Genomic DNA, 16,739 nt, shown 5'->3' with positions numbered 1-16,739 from the left:
AAACCGAACGCTTTTAACAGCACCCAAGTTACCTCTTGAATGTTTTCCTGCTTAGAAATTGCTTCCGCCAGATACCCTAAGTCATTTCCCTCAAGTTCAAAGTTCCACAGATCTCTCGGGCAGGGGTAAAATGCTGCCAGTCTCTTTGCTAAAACACAGCAAGAATCATCTTTACTCCAGTTCCCAACTAGTTCCTCGTCTCCACTGAGACCATCTCAGCCTGGATGTCATTGTCCATATTATCAACATTTTGTTCAAAGACATTCAACAAGTCTCTAGGAAGTTCCAAATTTTCCCACATTTTCTTATCTTCTTCTGAGCTCTCCAAACTGTTCCAACCTCTGCCTGTTACCCACTTCTAAAGTCGCTTCCACATATCAGGTATCTTTATAGCAGAGCCACACTCTGCCAGTACCAATTTACTGTATTAGTTCATTTTCACGCTGCTGATAAAGAATACCCAAGACTGGGTAATTTATAAAGGAAAGAAGTTTAATTGACTCACAGTTCCACAGGGCTGAGGAAGCCTCACAACTGTGGTGGAAGACAAAGGAAAAACAAAGGGATGTCTTACATGGCAGCCAGCAAAGAGAGAGCATGAGAACCAAATGAAAGGGGTTTCCCCTTGTAAAACCATCAGATCTCATTAGACTTATTCACTATCGTGAAAACAGTATGGAGGAAACTGCCTCCATTATTCAATTATCTCCCACGGGCTCCCTTCCACAACACATGGGAATTATAGGAGCTACAATTTAAGATGAGATTTGAGGTGGGAGAACACAGCCAAACCATAACATACCCTCTACAGCTAGGAGTATGTGGTCCATGGTGAAAGGATAGATAATAGCTAACTCATATAGTTTGAGGTATTAAAGTGATTCTTTTTCTAATTATGAGAAAGTAAAAATGAATTACTTAAACATATGAACATTTTTTCCTCGTAAAGGAAAACTTGTTTGCACATACATATACTCGAATAAAAATGTGCTAGAGGCAATATGAAAATAACCATATTGAATTTCTTGCCTGTTGGGAAGGGACTGTTAACTCATTGGACTGGAACTATTTTTTAGTAATTATAATTCAGTAAATTATTTTTATTGACTTAATATTTTAACCTAGATGCCATAAGCTATAGTAAGTAACACATGTAAGAGAAATGCTGCCTCAGTTCTTAACTATAGATTTTTAAATTGGACAATTCAAATGGGAAATCTCAATGGCACTATAGAGTGTTTTTAAAAATTACATTTGGAAAGTTGGGTTACATTTTAAAATAAGGGCATAGTCTCAGTGCTGATGGACCACACATTCCATGGTTACTAAGAGAGTAAGTTACATCTTCAGTTTTATAACCATAATTTACAAAATCCAAGCCACTGCCTCAGGGTACTTTTTGATGAAATATTGACTTTAAAGAAGTATAAGTTCACCTCGTTGGTAAATATATCATGTTGGAAAAACTGTGAGGTTCATTTTCTTTGTATTGTTGTACAATTTTATATTTTGCAAACATCTCTTACAATTCTTTTAATTTAATCTGTGTCTATAGTATTTTTCCCATTTTTATTTATTACACGTGTTGGTGAGTTTTTCCCTTTGTTCCCTATGAAATTATCAGATTGTTTTATTGTTTCTCTTTTTGTTTATAGTGCCTTCAGTGGCCTTTTTATTTTTATCAATTCAGTTCTCCTTTGAGCTGCTTCCAGCACAATCTGCATTAATGTGATAATTCTAGTTTTCTTCCCTTTTCAATGTCTTTCCTGTGCTCTGCTAGGTCTCATTCCCCTGAGCCCTTGTTCTTAACAATTTCAGGAGCTTCTTTCTGTTAGTAGTGGCACCATTTATCTGATGAGTATTCCCCATCTGTTGTTTGTTTGAAGTTCTTTATTCCTGCTTCTGCTGCTGATGGTATAATACTTCCTTCTCCTCCCTTTGCTCTTTTTCTTTTATCTCTTCCTTCCTCTTCTTCTTCTTCACCTTTTTCTTCTTCCCCTCCATCTTCTCCATCATCTCTTTGTCCTCCTCTTTCTACTCTTCCTTCTGCCCCTTCTCCTCCTCCTGTCTTTTCTTCTTCACTTTATTATTATTATTTACAACTTTGAGTGAAATGTATTCTTTTCAGACCAACTATTTGCAGATTTGTACCACAGGGCAATCAGAGCAGTAGTATTCTAAGCTATCTAGAATTGTCCTTGGTTTATTATTTGGGTCCTATGAAGCGGTGTGTGTGTGTGTGTGTGTGTGTGTGTGTGTGTGTGCGCGTGTGTGTGTGTGTGTGCCTTTACTTCTTCCTTACTTTTGTAGGGCCTCTTGCAATTCAATGTCTATTCTCTACCTAGCCTCTTGGCATCTTGCCTTATTCCTCTCTGATATTTACAGCATTTGGCAGCCCTTTCTCATATAGTTTTGATTTTAGATTACAGATTTTTCCTAGGATGTGTGATTGTATTTCTGTTTCTTACTCTCCTTATTTTTGAGATGATAATTTCTGAAAGAGCTAAAACTTTACTATGCTATCTTAAATCCAACATCACAATGCCTTTCTCATATGTTATATTTGTGCCTTCCTCCCCTGGGAAAGAAGAATATACATTGCTGTGCTTTGTTCAACTTGATCCTTCTGTTGCTTTCCCAAACATTTGCTTTTTCTTCATTTCACCTGAAAAGACTCACTTGAGATATTACCTAAATGTCTTTGGAAGCTCTTGCATTGACAGGTGCCATCTTCTCTGTGAACTTCCAATACAGATGGAGCCCTTGTCTCTTTTGACTGGTTTGCTGCTTACCTATAGCTACCCCCAAATGTATAACAACACACATAAATGGAAGTTTTGAACTCACTCATGTACAGTATAGGACTCATGTTTCTTGATTGGCAGATGGTTCTATGATAAGCAATGATTTTAGACAGTATTCTGCCATCTACCTTGCTTCCAAAGTGCTTGTCTACATCAAACCAGCAAACTGGGGAAAACATGGAGAAGTAGGCATAAGAGATATTGTAGGCCTGAACTGTGGTAGAAATGCATCCCTTCTCTTGTTCTGTTATTGAGCACTAACTGGCAGTGATTCTAGGCAGTGGAGTCTAGCTGTGTAGACAGGAAATGGAGGAGGAGGAGAATAGGGATTTGGTGAACAGCTACCTGCCTAACTGCTCTCTTTAGTTTGTCTGTCATGAATGTCTGAGTGGCCAAAGGAACTTGAGTGTTTCTAACCAAATTAGTCTTTTCATTTATTCAACAAATATTCATTATCTTCCTTCTGTGTGCCAACTATGTGACTTTATCAGTTGGAGTTATCTTAACCCCTACCGCAGGAATGATACTTATTTTTCTGAGCTGTCCTGGAAGAAAAAAAAACGAGTGAGTTTTTAAAAATCCTTTGTGTAAATAGAGACTTTTGCCCTCTTTTGAAAATGTTGACCTCTTCAATAAACAGGAAGTGTATGAATAATTTTAAGCTATAGCTATAGAGTCATACAGTATTGTGTTATCACTCAAGTTGGACTCATGAGTAGAAGTTTATTCCTCTACATTATCAGCACTGTTTTTTTTTCAATTCATAAATATATCTGCTTTCCAAAGGGAATTCAATTACCTCTGTTTTAAAACTAAGCTTTTATTAGTCGAGTCTACACAGCTCAATTAAATACAAAGCATGTAAATTATGTGTATATTTGGGTATAGACAAGTTTGTGGAATTAGGAGTTATTTAGTATCAGGTGATTGTTCAGTAATGAAATCCAAATTAGTGTTTATATTTTAATAGTCAAATGGAGAGTGTTCACACCCTCCCCATTAAAATGTACTGACAGAACAATTTGTATCCCTGCTACATGGGAATAAAAAGGGTTTTATTTGTTTTAGCTGAACTATCCCACAAAACCATCTACACCACTAGAATTTATGTTATAAATACACTTCCTTTTCTACATATCACCTAGGTAGAAATCACTCAGGAGGAAATCATTTTTATCATGCCACTTGAGAGAGCAGTTTTCAGTAGTGCGTACTTGAAATAAAGAAGCCATTGTGTCCACTGGGGTGTCTATATAGGAAGAGGGTGCAGAAGGAACTGAGCCACTTAGGGACTATTCCTGAGACCTTTGGATGTCCCCAACTCCCATTGTGACCCCATTGTTGAGCTTCTTCAGACACACACTCCTTTTCCGTCCTTTCAGTTAATGCTACATGTGAGCCAATATCCATTCTCTTTGGTAGCATGCCTTAGAAGGAAGAATCATCCAGTTTTGAACCAGGCCTGGTTGCAGGTTGTTACTACCCTTTATTTGCTATTAAATTAATTTATTGACAGTACTTATTACAATCGGAGTGTATTAGGTGAACAAATTCACTAAAGGTTTCTCGAATCTTGGCCTTAAATATTAGAGCCACCTGTTGGGAAACAACAGTAGTTCTTCTTATTTATTTACATGCATTTTTCTCTTTCATCCTTATAACCCTATGAGGTAGAGATTACTATCCCACATTTAGCAAGTGATAAAAACTAAAATGTATGGAAGGAAAATAACTTACCTGTGATCTATCTCACATCTAGTAGGAGAAAAGGATTCAAGCACAAGTCAGTAGCTATTATCCTGAGCCAGTAAAATGAATTAGCACAGCTTCACTACTATAAGAAGGGTGACATATTTTTTTTCCTTTCCTCTGGGGGTATGACAAGTCTTAAGCCTCTGGCCCAAGTTTTTAGAAAACATCTCCATTATTATTTAGACTCTTCATAATGCTTATTATGGTGATGCTTTTTGGTGAGATTGAGAATATATTGGTTAGACAATTGTGTTTTATTGTTGTCTAACTTCATAGACACAAGCAATTATTTATTCTCCTTTTGGTCCACTTTTCATTATGGACTGGTCTCTGAGGTTAAGAACCCAGAAGCACTTGCTCCAAGTGTGTGTGGCTTTAGGTAGCACTAGGAGAATCAGTCTGAATCAGTCCAGTTTGAATTTTAGTTTCAAACACTGCCCACATCTGGGAGGAGTTCATTAGCTAAACAATGGCCACAGGTTGACCCAGGATGACTTGAGAAAACACAGAAATTCTGCCTGCAGTGCTGGCTGCAGTCCACAAGACATATTGCCTGTTGCCTTATTTTCCATGGAGGTCCTAGTACTGCCCAATGAGGCTTTCTTTACAGCAACATGAACTTTGCAGTTGGGTGGAACTATTGGATCCCAGAGGGCTTCAGCCTTTTGTTGTCTTTTATGTAGAGAAGCAGGCTCCATAAAGACTTATTTTATAATGTAATTGTAATAATTAAAATAAAGACCAGTGGCCTCCGTGGCGGCAGAAGTCACTAAATGAAATCTGGGTGACCCAGCCTACTGTTCCTTAATTTACTATGACCTTTTATTTTTCCAGGGTGACAGAGAAGCAGAGCTGGGGCTGCCTTTTTCTCCTCTGTGTGACCGAAAGTCCACTATGGTTGCTCAGTCACAAGTAGGTACGTGTTTGCAGCTCTTTGGATAGAAGCACCAAAGCAGGAAGCCTGTAGAAGTAAGCACAGATGATCCCAGTGGTTCTTTGGCTGGGAAACTGGCTCCATTCTGCCATGTTGTGCTCATGGCTCTGCCTGATTCAATTTATGGAACCACTCTGTCCATTCTTTTCCCTGGAATGTGGCTTGTTCATGGGAGAATTGGACAATGACACTCTTGGTGTCTCTGTCATTCCCTGTCAAGAGAAAGAGGGGGCCCCAACTTTCCAAGGAGATAACAAGTGTCATTGGCAGGAAGCCCATTCTACTCCATCCCGCCATTCTGCATGCAGGACTGTAAGCTAACAAGGCATTTCTACTCACTGATGCTTCTCCTAGCCCTGTTTTCAGGACAGCCCCATTTCCTTGTTGAATCTACTTCCATGAATGGATCTTTTAAAATGTTTTCTTCCTTATTTCCTGTCTTCCTTCCATCCTTTCTTTTCTTTAAAGCACTTTTTTTAGGTAAGGATAACTTTTGAATTGCTAATAACCATAATATATGCATTTTAAAAATCTTCATCTGTGGGAGAGGACACCAGTGCCCTATCTAAGTTAAATGTTGTCAGTGATCTCCACCTTTGAAGAGTCTGAAATCATTTAAGAAAATTCAATAAGAATTAGGCATTTTTCTACTTGTGTTTTGAGTGCTTATGCTTTTTTTATAATGTATATTGAGTCTTCATATATTGGGCACTGCTAGACATGATAATAGATGTTATAGGAACAAAGAGAAATTATATATGGTACCTGCTCTCAAAGACATTAAACCAGTATTGGGTGATGGGCAAAATGTTACAAAAACAAAAATCTATTAGAATGTTATAATGCCAAGGTAGACTTTTGTACCTAGTACGATAAGGTACACAACAGAGTGTGTGAACCATTAGGTTTATTAAGGGATAATATTTGAATTGAGTCCCAAGAAGTGAGTAGGCATTGTCTGGGCAAATGGTGATCTGTGTTGGAGGTGAGCTAGGGGTGGGTAGAAGGGTATTCCAGGCAGAGAATGTAGCATATACAAAGCAGGGAAACTTAAAACTGCCTGGTATGGTCAGCAAATTCTAAACATTTCCATATGGCAAGAACATTGAGTACGGAGTAGGATGTAGTGAGGGACGTATCAAGCCCAGATTTTATATAGTGTTAATAATAGCATGTGTTTATACTTTCTTGTAGGAAATGAGGGCATATCTAAAGAATTTTAAGTGAGGTTAAAAATATATAAATTTATGTTTTAGCCTGTGGGCTTAATCTGGCCCACCACCTGTTCTTGTAAATAAAGTTTTATTACAACATAGCTAAGTGCATTCATTTACATATTGTCTATGGCTGCTTTAGCACTTTAGTGGCAGAGTTAAGTGGTTTTGATAGAGATGATATGGCCTGCAAAGTCTAAAATAACTATCTGGTCCTTTACAGATAAAGTTTGCCAACCCTGTTTTTAGAAGATTCCTTTGCCAGTAGCATAGAGGATTAATTGGAGGATTTTCAGTAAGATTAGAGGCAAGGAAAGTAGTTGACTGCCTCCTACAGGATTACAAAGAAGAGATGATGAATATCACAACTAAGGTAGTAACAGAGCCTCTCCAGAAGAGAGGTGGCACATAAGGTATCAAGGATTTGGCCGAACGCAAAGCTGAGATAAAGGCAGAACTCTACATTAAGTGGTTGGACCATGATCCCATTTACAAAGGTTGTGGGGAAGCTTATGAGTTAGTTCTGGTTTGGACATGTTGAGCTTAATTTGTCAGGAAAAAAAAGGCAAAAATGGTGTCATCAAATACTTTAGTTTCAGCTTAAAACTACACTATAATTAACCATAATACACAATACATACTACACATACACAATTACAACACTGTATTAACCATAATACACTTTTGGCTATCACTGTTTCCTTATCAATCACAATACTATTGGTATTTGGTTGAGACAATTCTTGCTTTGTCAATTACGTTGTAGGACTTTTAACATCCTTTACTGCTGAGCATTAATGCCAGCTTTACCTCTACCTGGGCCATTGTGAAAACTAAATATGCATTCATACATTTCCAAACACGCCCTTCGAAGGAGAATGGGCAACATTTCCTCTGGTTGATATTTAGTTTCCTCCCAGTTTTCATGTGACTGTGTAATGAATTACCACCATCCCCACTAGCTTCAGCTCCTATTTTTTCTCCTGATTGTTGCAGAACATTTGGGTGTCTGAGCTGTTGGGACAATCTCTGTAGCCCGACTTCAGCCATCTCTCTAGCACGGTGATCTTACAAAGGTATAGTTCTAGGCCTGAGCCCTCTTCCACTTTCCAATCCTGTTTCTTCCAACTCTGTTTGCCCTCTCCCATCCAGATGTGCCCCCTGTACCTCAAAGTCAGCAAATCTGAAACTGAGCCCATTGTCTTTTCTTGGCCATATTCTCCTTCTATTTTCTGTTTTCCCTGCTTTGTTGTTGGAGTGTCTTTGGCAGATCCCATACAGAGGCAGTACCACCTCCTGCTGTGCAGGTATCTGTGCCTGCTTTGCATTTCCACTTTATAGTGGCACTGGTTCCAGCCTTCTTTATCTTTTGTTTAAACAATTGCAATAGCTTCTAAATGATTTTCTCATCCTTCTCCCTTCCTGCTTTCTTCCTTCTTATCTATCTTGCCAGATTAACTTTCCAAAGAACATTTAAAAACTCTTATGACAATGCGGCTCAAACATCTCCAGGAGCCTCCAGTGTCCACCTAAGTCCCAACCCTCTATCTGAACACTTAGAAGCCTCCCTTCCTAGAGCTGTCGATAACCTGCCTTCCCAAGCTTTCCTTCCCCAAATCCAAAAGAATCCCTACTCCCTAGTCAGTCCCCAGACACATCTTACACCCTCCCATCTCTGTCACTTGGCTTTTTCCATTCCCACCGCCCAGAGTGAATAGCCACATCTTCCTCTCCACCCATTCTTAAGGGTTCAGCTCAAATGTCACAACTTCAGGCAGGTTGTGTTATTCAGTCTTGGTCTTTTACACAGCTCTTATCACAGTGCTTGTTCTGTAGTGGGTGTTGAGTATATATTTCTTAGGCACTTTATTGAACTGTATCCTGAAAAGTCATAGGAAGTTATGTAGGAGAAATGAAACTGACATGTAATATTCAAATCAAGGAATACATACAGTACATAAGATCAAGCCATTCTCTTTTAATCTGATCTGGAACTTCTAGATCAGTTTCTTCTGGAAAGTATGGAAAGGCCCAAGGTAATATGTGGTTCCTCTGAAGCATTGCTGTTTCTCTTCAGGTTTCATTGATTTCATCGTGGAACCCACCTTCACTGTGCTTACGGACATGACCGAGAAGATTGTGAGTCCATTAATCGATGAAACCTCTCAAACTGGTGGGACAGGACAGAGGCGTTCGAGGTCAGTGGGGAAGCTTGAGGGCTGAGGGTGAGGTTGGCCTGTCCTTGAGGATAGAATTCTTCTTTTGCTGGGGATGGGGATGGTATTTCATAATGGCATTTGCCTTAGCTCCTTCTCAGAAAAATTTGTCTGCCTCTTTCCTTTTCTCAGAGGAGTTGAAATTGTATTATCCGTACTCTCCAGGCTAAACTGTAAGGGGTGACCAAGGTCTAAATCGTGACCAGCAGGCACCTGGTGCTGCCCCCCCGCCACCCTATTTGCTGCATGTTTACCTGCTGTGCCCAGACAATCCTTGCTCACGTAATACTCCACAAAGACAGTACCACTCATCAAGAATACTTACAAAGAAATGAAACTGACTTTCATTTCAAGGTTTGCACAAAGAATGAAGTAGAGAAAAAGAATCGAAAGCTTGAAATCACCTTCTACCACCACATCATTATATCAAGGGCAGCTCCTCATCACTTACTCCTGACCTCATCACTTACTAGCTGTGCAATCGCAGGCAAACTGTCTCACTTCCCCCATCTGAGAAAACATGGATTATAATACTCAGAGGTGACTGGGAAGACTAAATAAGTTGTTAAAAATATGTTAAACCTTACAACAGGATCTAGAACAGAGGAAGTGCTAGCTACAATAAAGTCTTTATTAGATATACTACTACTATTACGACTACTACTAATCTCCTTGTTCATGTAGAACAGTGGGCTTTGTCATAAAGGAGGAAGAAGAGAAGTGGAATGAATAGGAAAAGGAGAAGCAAAGAGCAGGAAAAGGAGTAAAGAAAGACAGGCGTTAGGACAGGGGACCCCAGGGATGCTCCAGATGGATAGACCCTCTTAAGTTTGCTAACAAGGAGGACAGAGCCCCCTTTCAGAGTCCCCATGGCCCCACAGCTCTTCAGGCAGTGACTGAAATATATTCTGCTTGTCTAGTCCATCATGAATTTGTATTCCTACCAGTCACTTCTTTAACCACTTGGTAGCAGTAGTTACTTCTTTGAGATTTTCCAGAAAGATGGTGCTTTCTAATATTTACAAAGTTACCCATAAGGTCTTTTGCATGACCTAGTCCCTCACAATCTCCATGCTGTCCGCATTTCCATCTTCTTCCAGCAACTTAAGGAAATTATCACTTCCCCTGGACTTGGGTATGCTGGGATCAGAAAGACCCTTGCAGGGGAATGGTAGAGCTGGAAAGAAAGAGGAGCAAGTTGCTAGGTAACTTGGAAAAGCGGTCAGTGTGGAAGCAGGTAGGTGAACTGTGGAATTAAGTAGATGTCCCAGTTCAAATTAGTCAGTTTCAGAGAACAGAGCAGAGAAAATTCACATGAGGGGATTCTGGTTATGGGGAAAAAAGAAGAGGCCAAATAGCAAAGAAGAAATATGAAGAATATAGAGACTCTTGAGACTGCAATGTTGATGTTTTTCCTGCTGAAAATTCAGAATTTCACACCGGTCATATGTGGAAAATAGAATAATTATAAACCTCAGGATCCAGATATTTCACAGCAATAACTTTAGGAGTGCTAACCATTCCTCCTCTGGGCTTGCTCATTGGCAGACATTTTCCAAACACTAACTCTCTTCTTTGGTATGATTTTTTTGTTTTCCAGTTTGAATAGCATCAGCTCGTCAGATGCCAAGCGATCAGGTGTCAAGACCTCTGGTTCAGAGGGAAGTGCCCCGATCAACAATTCTGTCATCTCCGTTGACTATAAGAGCTTTAAAGCTACTTGGACGGAAGTGGTGCACATCAATCGGGAGAGATGGAGGGCCAAGGTACCCAAAGGTAACATGCCACAGACCTGTCCAAACCAATTCAGCAGAAAACAAGGTTGTCCCCTCTGAGTTATGTGTGTTACAAATAAAGCACAGTTGCTCAGGATGCAGATTCAAATTGCCGAATATTAGAATCTACCATCTTTTGATCTTCATAATATCTACGAATCAATGCATGATAAAATGCAGCAGACCTGCAAGCCTCCTGACATGATTCCCTTTATGCTGTGAGACTAAACTCCTTTTTCTAGTATGAAGACTCTACAGGACATGGGTGTTATTATTTCTTGATTTCTGCTAAACATCTTGTCGTTTTCACTTGATGTCATGTGGCACAACTGTGAGGCTGTTATTTCTTCTTTTACCTAAGTAAAGACCCGCTAATAGCCACCTTGCCTTGGCCATTATGTTGGGATATAAGGAGCTTTAATTTTCTTACAGGCATTTTTATATTCCTTTCATATTCTCAGTTTCCCTTCACTCATTGCTCAAACCGTATAACTGATCTTCTGAGATGATGGTAAATTGTCGGTAAACAGAAATTCCCTGAAGCAGACATCATCAAAACTAAAAGTTGTGGCCCTTGGTACTATCAACAGAAAAATATGGAAATTTGTATGATTTGGAAAGCTTAAATTCCTTTGTTCATATGTGCATTTGTGACTACTGAGCATGTCCTCCATGATCGGTACATTCTACATTATCATACTAGGGAGAGATGCCCTTGTGCACAGGTAGCGCAAACCTGAGATAAGGGGTCTGACACTGTGATGCCTGATTCCAGGTAGGGACAAAGACATGGTGGCACTGGGAGCCCAGTGAGGGGACTGGGCTTCCTAGAGGTGAGCCTTCAACAAGAGTCAGTTTTTGCTAACATCTATTGCATGCCTACTGTGTGCCAGGTTGTGCCCGGTGCCCAGGGTACAGAGATGAGTAACAGACATCCTTGCCCTCAAAACTCACAATCTTGTGGCAGGGGAAGGGAAGAGACATTACTACAGAATTTCATTCAAAGGAAGAATGGAAGTTCAGTCAAAGCCCTGAAGTTGCCACCAGCACCACCAGCCTAAGCCCTAGGCCCTCACATCAGACAAAAACACATTATCCCCTCCCCAAACACAACATCTCACATTTTTACCCTCCTGGTGTCAGTATACCAGGTGAGAAGGGTGGGGACGGTGGGTAAGAGCATGTTCTAGCAGTGTTGGTTCCCATATATCGGGTTGGGGCTGGGGGTTCTGCTTCTAATGTAGGAAAGCAGCAGCCTCACTGTTGGAGTTATTCAAAGGCTTGTTCACAAAATTCTGTCCAATTTTGTGACTTGTCCATAAAATTCTGTTCAAGTGGCTGCTCATTTCAGGTGAGGTAAAGGGTTTATATTTATGGCACTTTTAGGGCGTAATTGAACCCTTATCATTTCAGGACAGATGTTGCACTCTGAGCTATGGAGGGAGCCAACACCTTCCATATTTTAAGTGCACCCTCTTCTAGTCCATTCAAATGCTTTAAACATTTCGATCTTCCCTGTTGGCAGGCATTGCAAGCAGCGATGGCAGCTACTGCATCATCTGCAAAGAAACACTCTCTTATAATCAATTACACTCATTACACTTGAAAATTCAATTTCTGACAACATGCAATTTAAAGAGGTACCTCAAAATAATTTGTTTGCAATTATCTGGCTTACTAAAATTACCTTCAGAAACTAATCACCTGGGGAAGCACTTGACAGTTTCAGGAGAAAACTGGCCCTTTAAAAAGAACAGATAAATAAACAGCTAATAATTTTTAAATGCATTTGGTATGGGAATAGAGATAACTGTGTGTTTGAACTATTTTGGAAGCACAAAGAAGTTGTCTGTAGCCTTGCTTGGGAGTTTGGGAAGGCATCATGTAGCAGACTTCTGGGATTAAGACCTGAAGCAGGTGTTACATTTAGAAATGGGAACAAGAAGAAAGGGGTTGGGCAAAGGCACAGAGCCTGGTGTTACGGATATTTTGTGGGAGAATAGTTTGGTTATCAGGGCACATTTCAATTAGCAGGGAAGGGGAGAGAGAATTGAGTCTTGACTTGCAAGGTTTTTTTTTTTTGGCAAATTCAGATAGGTTCTTTGAGACTCACTTTGGGGATGATAATGTACATCGCAGAATTGAGGTGAATAGAAGTAATACCTATAAAGCACTGAGAAAGGAGCCTGCACAAGGTTGGTACCTAGGTAGTAGCTGTTATTTATGCAAATTGGAAAAGAAGGTTAGAGGTTTGAATACAAAGTTAAGGTGGTGGTGAAAATAGCAACCTGTAACTAATATTTTATAACATTCTTAGCAGCTCAGTAATGCTGTTGACTGGTTGACTGGTGCTAATTAGAAATCTAGTTCGCATCTGTTTTCTGTTGGTGGTGGCTGTTTTGTTTGTTGCTCTTTTTTTCCAGATGACCCTGATTTCAAGAAAGGCTGTCCTCCGTGGGGCACTTGAACATGTATTGTTAGTAAATGCACTGGAAATGGGTCTTGGTTTTGTTAACCAACCTGATTTACAAAACTAGGTAGGCAAGAACTGATAATTATTAGGAAAGATTAAATAAATATTTTTATAGCCCTTAGAGTTCAAAATCACTATTCCCAACTAAAGATGTATGGACATAACAATTTTCAAGTCTGATCAATATTGATTAATTTCCATTCAGTATTTAGTACTTTTTTTTTTAACATTTGTTTTCTGGTGTAAGACTAACATGTTTAGGTTACAAATGCTGAAGTATAAAAAATATATATAAAAGAAAATGAAAATTACTAATTACCTCTCTAGACATATATAACTATTATTAAAATTCTGATGTTATTCTTTGTAATTTGCTTTTCTGTACATATGTATAAGTAAAAATTTTGCCCACAAATTGGGATCATAATATAATATTGTCTTGTATTTGGCCTTTCTTTTGAATATTTTATTCTGATACTGAATATTGTGATTTACAACATATAATTCATTTGCATATTTTTCTCATTTTTGAGTTTTTAATGTTGATTGAAGTTTTCTGTCAGCTGGAGCACTTCTTTCTTTGACTAAAATTTTCAGGAAGCGGGAACACCTTCTATGTTCTTAAATGTCTAGAAGCACCTTTCTTTTGTTCTTGTATAGAACTGAGATTTGAAATAGTCAAAATTCATATAGTATTTTGGGTTTTCTGGTCAGTTTCTCTCTCTTTTCTCTGTTTTTTCTCTCTCTTTCTCTCTCTGGTTGTAGGTAGTTTTAAGTAGGCATTTCAGAAAATTATATCAAGGGATAATTAGCCCAATATAGTTTTTAACTGAGACCCTATAGTATCATTATTCAGGAAGACAAAGAAATCAGTGTATTTCCCCAAAACTGTACGGACATGCATTGTGGGGTAGAACTGGCTCTCCACTGGGAGGAAGCAAATTTATGGATCTTGAGGGCTCTGCTCTACCTTAACTCTTAGCTGCTTGCTCTTGGCTGTTTTCATCCCAAGTCCCAACACCACAGACAGTCTGACATGGGAAGCCAAAGGAAACAGAAATGAACCGCACATCTCTTGCTTTCTACTAGTCAAGAAGCCTAGTAGATGCTAAATCTAAGACCTGAAAAGTGAATTCTCTGTATACTTGCTGTCGTTGGAACCTGTGAGCATGTACAAAATAACTGTTCTCAAGTCCTTTTTCTTGTTATACGAAAATTTCATCTATACTGATAATTTCACCCAGAAAATATAAAGGAATCTGATTGCAGTTAAAAAGACCTACCTCCTGTCAATATATTTTCTTTTTTCTTATTTATGTGCTTGCTTGTTTCAGTCTACAAATTTTGAGTTGTACCACTTTGGGTGTCATGCAGTCGATCACACTAATGTCAGCTATCTCAGAGATGTGACTAAGAGATGGAAATTGAGTAGAAAAGCTGCAGGACCACCTGCTGGAACATGATTGCTGTAGAGAAATCATACAGTAGGATAGGCTCGTATCTGATTAGATCATGATGTCAGAAGGGCTACCATTCATTCATGTAAACTTGAATTGCCCGATAGCTACAGTTGAGGAAAAACCAGGTTTGTTTCTGAAATATACCCCCCGCCACCAGTTTTTTGTATGCTTTTAGCTAGATTTCCCGTGGGAAATTGGTCTGACTCAGTTGTCAAATGAATTTCTCTTGCTCAGATAATATTTTATACTCTCTTATAGCAAACCAGAATTTAATACCTTCAGTTTTTATCAAAATTATTTCCAACTTGGGTTTATTTTGAATATTGAAAATTTGCCATGGATTCAGTGGGGATTCTATGAGGGGCTTATAAATTATTTTCTAAAATTGATACCAGGTTCTGAGTATGAATGAATTCTCCTCTTCCTTGCCTCAGTTTCCCACTCTGTAGTAAAAATAGTCATCTTTTTACTCACCTACATTATTGGTTAAGGAAACTAACATTTGTCAAATGACTACTCTTTCAGAATAAGACTTAGAGTTTATATACTTTCTGTATTTTATGCCTGTTTAATTTGCTGAGGACTGATGAAGATACATACAGATAAGGTTACACTTGCATATAGGATAAATCACACCCATAGGGTACATTTCATTTAGTCAACAAATACTTCGAGTGTATGCTACACACCAGTCACCATGCTAAGCACTGGAAATTCAGTAGCAAAGATGACATTTAAACCCCATCCTCAGTCACTGAAGAAGGAAGAGATAAAGCCTGAGTGAACATTCCAGGGAACCTTTTGTGGTCCTGCATCCTACTGAGAATGCCATCTCACCATCTTCTTCTGCAAGAGCATTCTTTCACTCTGTAGTTGTACCTTTCTATAAAGGCCAGAAGACATTATACTTTACATGCACATAATTATGTTATCTGTAAAGAAATCTTTCCTCACCTTTTCAATGTAAATTACAAATACATCCTTTTGGGGAGTAGAATGTCATGAAATACTGAATGGCGAACATTTAACATTTAAATCAGTGCTTCTCAACTCTGTATGTTTAAATCACCTGGAAAACATTCAAACTATCCTATTCTTGCCCCTCCTTCTCCAGAATCTTATTTAATTTGTTTGGGGATGAGGCTAGGGCATTGGTTTGGATGGATGGATGGATCAATGAATGAAAACATAATATATTAAGGAAGACATCTTAGGTAAGCAAATATAAAGTCAGGAGAAGTAGACTAAACCAGATATCATAGACTTTCACAAAATACATGTCATAAAGCCTCGTGAACGTGTGAATCTGGACCAAATTTGGGCTTTGAGCTCTTTAGCAACTAAAACAAAGAGAAACATGATAGATGCATAGTCACTCTGGTGTCCATTAGATTAAAAACAAATGGATTATTTATGAGCGTTAGCTTTTTTCTAGGACCAAGGCTAACACAAAAGAAATAAAGTAAACACCTGATAATGATGTGTGGAGCATTTTAAAACACATGTAGAGAAAAATGTAATAATACTTTTCCCAGTGGAAGTTGGTGGCACAGGCTAGGAGACCTTGGCAGTGAATTAAGCGCTGCATGGGATGAGTCTCTAGAACCTTGGAGGATTGGGCTCTGTTATGTGTCTTCTGTGTAGGTTATTCTCCATAATGCAATGCCACCTCATTGCCTCCAAAGCCCTGCATGATCTGAACCCTGCTTTTCCTTGGTCATTTGATCACGTCATCTATCACTAAGCCCTTGTCAAATTTACTTTAACCATACTCAATGTTCTTTGAGCGTACCAAGCTCATTTCTACCTCATGGCCTTTGCATTTTCTAGTTCCTCTGACTGAGATACTATTTGTCCAGATTATTACATGGCCAGCTCTTCATCATTTAGGACTTGGTTAAATGTCACCTTGTCAAGGAGGCCTCCCTTCTCCACCTCCTTGTCTACTGCAATTTCCCTCCCCTATGCTGATTATATTCCAACATATTACTCTGCTTGGTTTTCTGCAAAGCGCTTTTTATAAACTGCAAGTATCTTAGTCATTTGTTTACTTAATTATGATCTCTTCTTTATAAATCGGCTTGCTTGCTGCTGTATTCCTCGTACCTAAA

The 16,739-nt window shown here is 38.9% G+C and overlaps 1 protein-coding gene across 10 annotated transcripts in view; it reads left to right on the top strand.

Annotated features, from left to right (window-relative positions):
• The window catches only part of PDE1C (phosphodiesterase 1C), a 593,630-nt gene that overhangs the window by 471,396 nt on the left and 105,495 nt on the right, over positions 1–16,739 (top strand). For 9 of the 10 annotated variants that reach the window (XR_001719169.4, XM_003318247.6, XM_016957238.4 and 6 more), the window contains 3 exons: positions 5,391–5,472; positions 8,782–8,902; positions 10,521–10,696. Coding sequence is in view for 8 of the 10 variants with exons in the window: in XM_003318247.6 (XP_003318295.2) it covers positions 5,391–5,472; positions 8,782–8,902; positions 10,521–10,696 (379 nt within the window). In the remaining 2 variants the exon portion in view is untranslated. Of the gene's footprint in view, positions 1–5,390; positions 5,473–8,781; positions 8,903–10,520; positions 13,233–16,739 lie in introns of all 10 variants that reach the window. The other variant, XR_010158831.1, reaches the window with a different exon arrangement.

Source organism: Pan troglodytes, chromosome 6, assembly GCF_028858775.2.
Source record: "Pan troglodytes isolate AG18354 chromosome 6, NHGRI_mPanTro3-v2.0_pri, whole genome shotgun sequence".
Classification (NCBI taxonomy): Eukaryota; Metazoa; Chordata; class Mammalia; order Primates; family Hominidae; genus Pan; species Pan troglodytes.
This window is presented reverse-complemented; position numbering and strand designations above follow the sequence as displayed.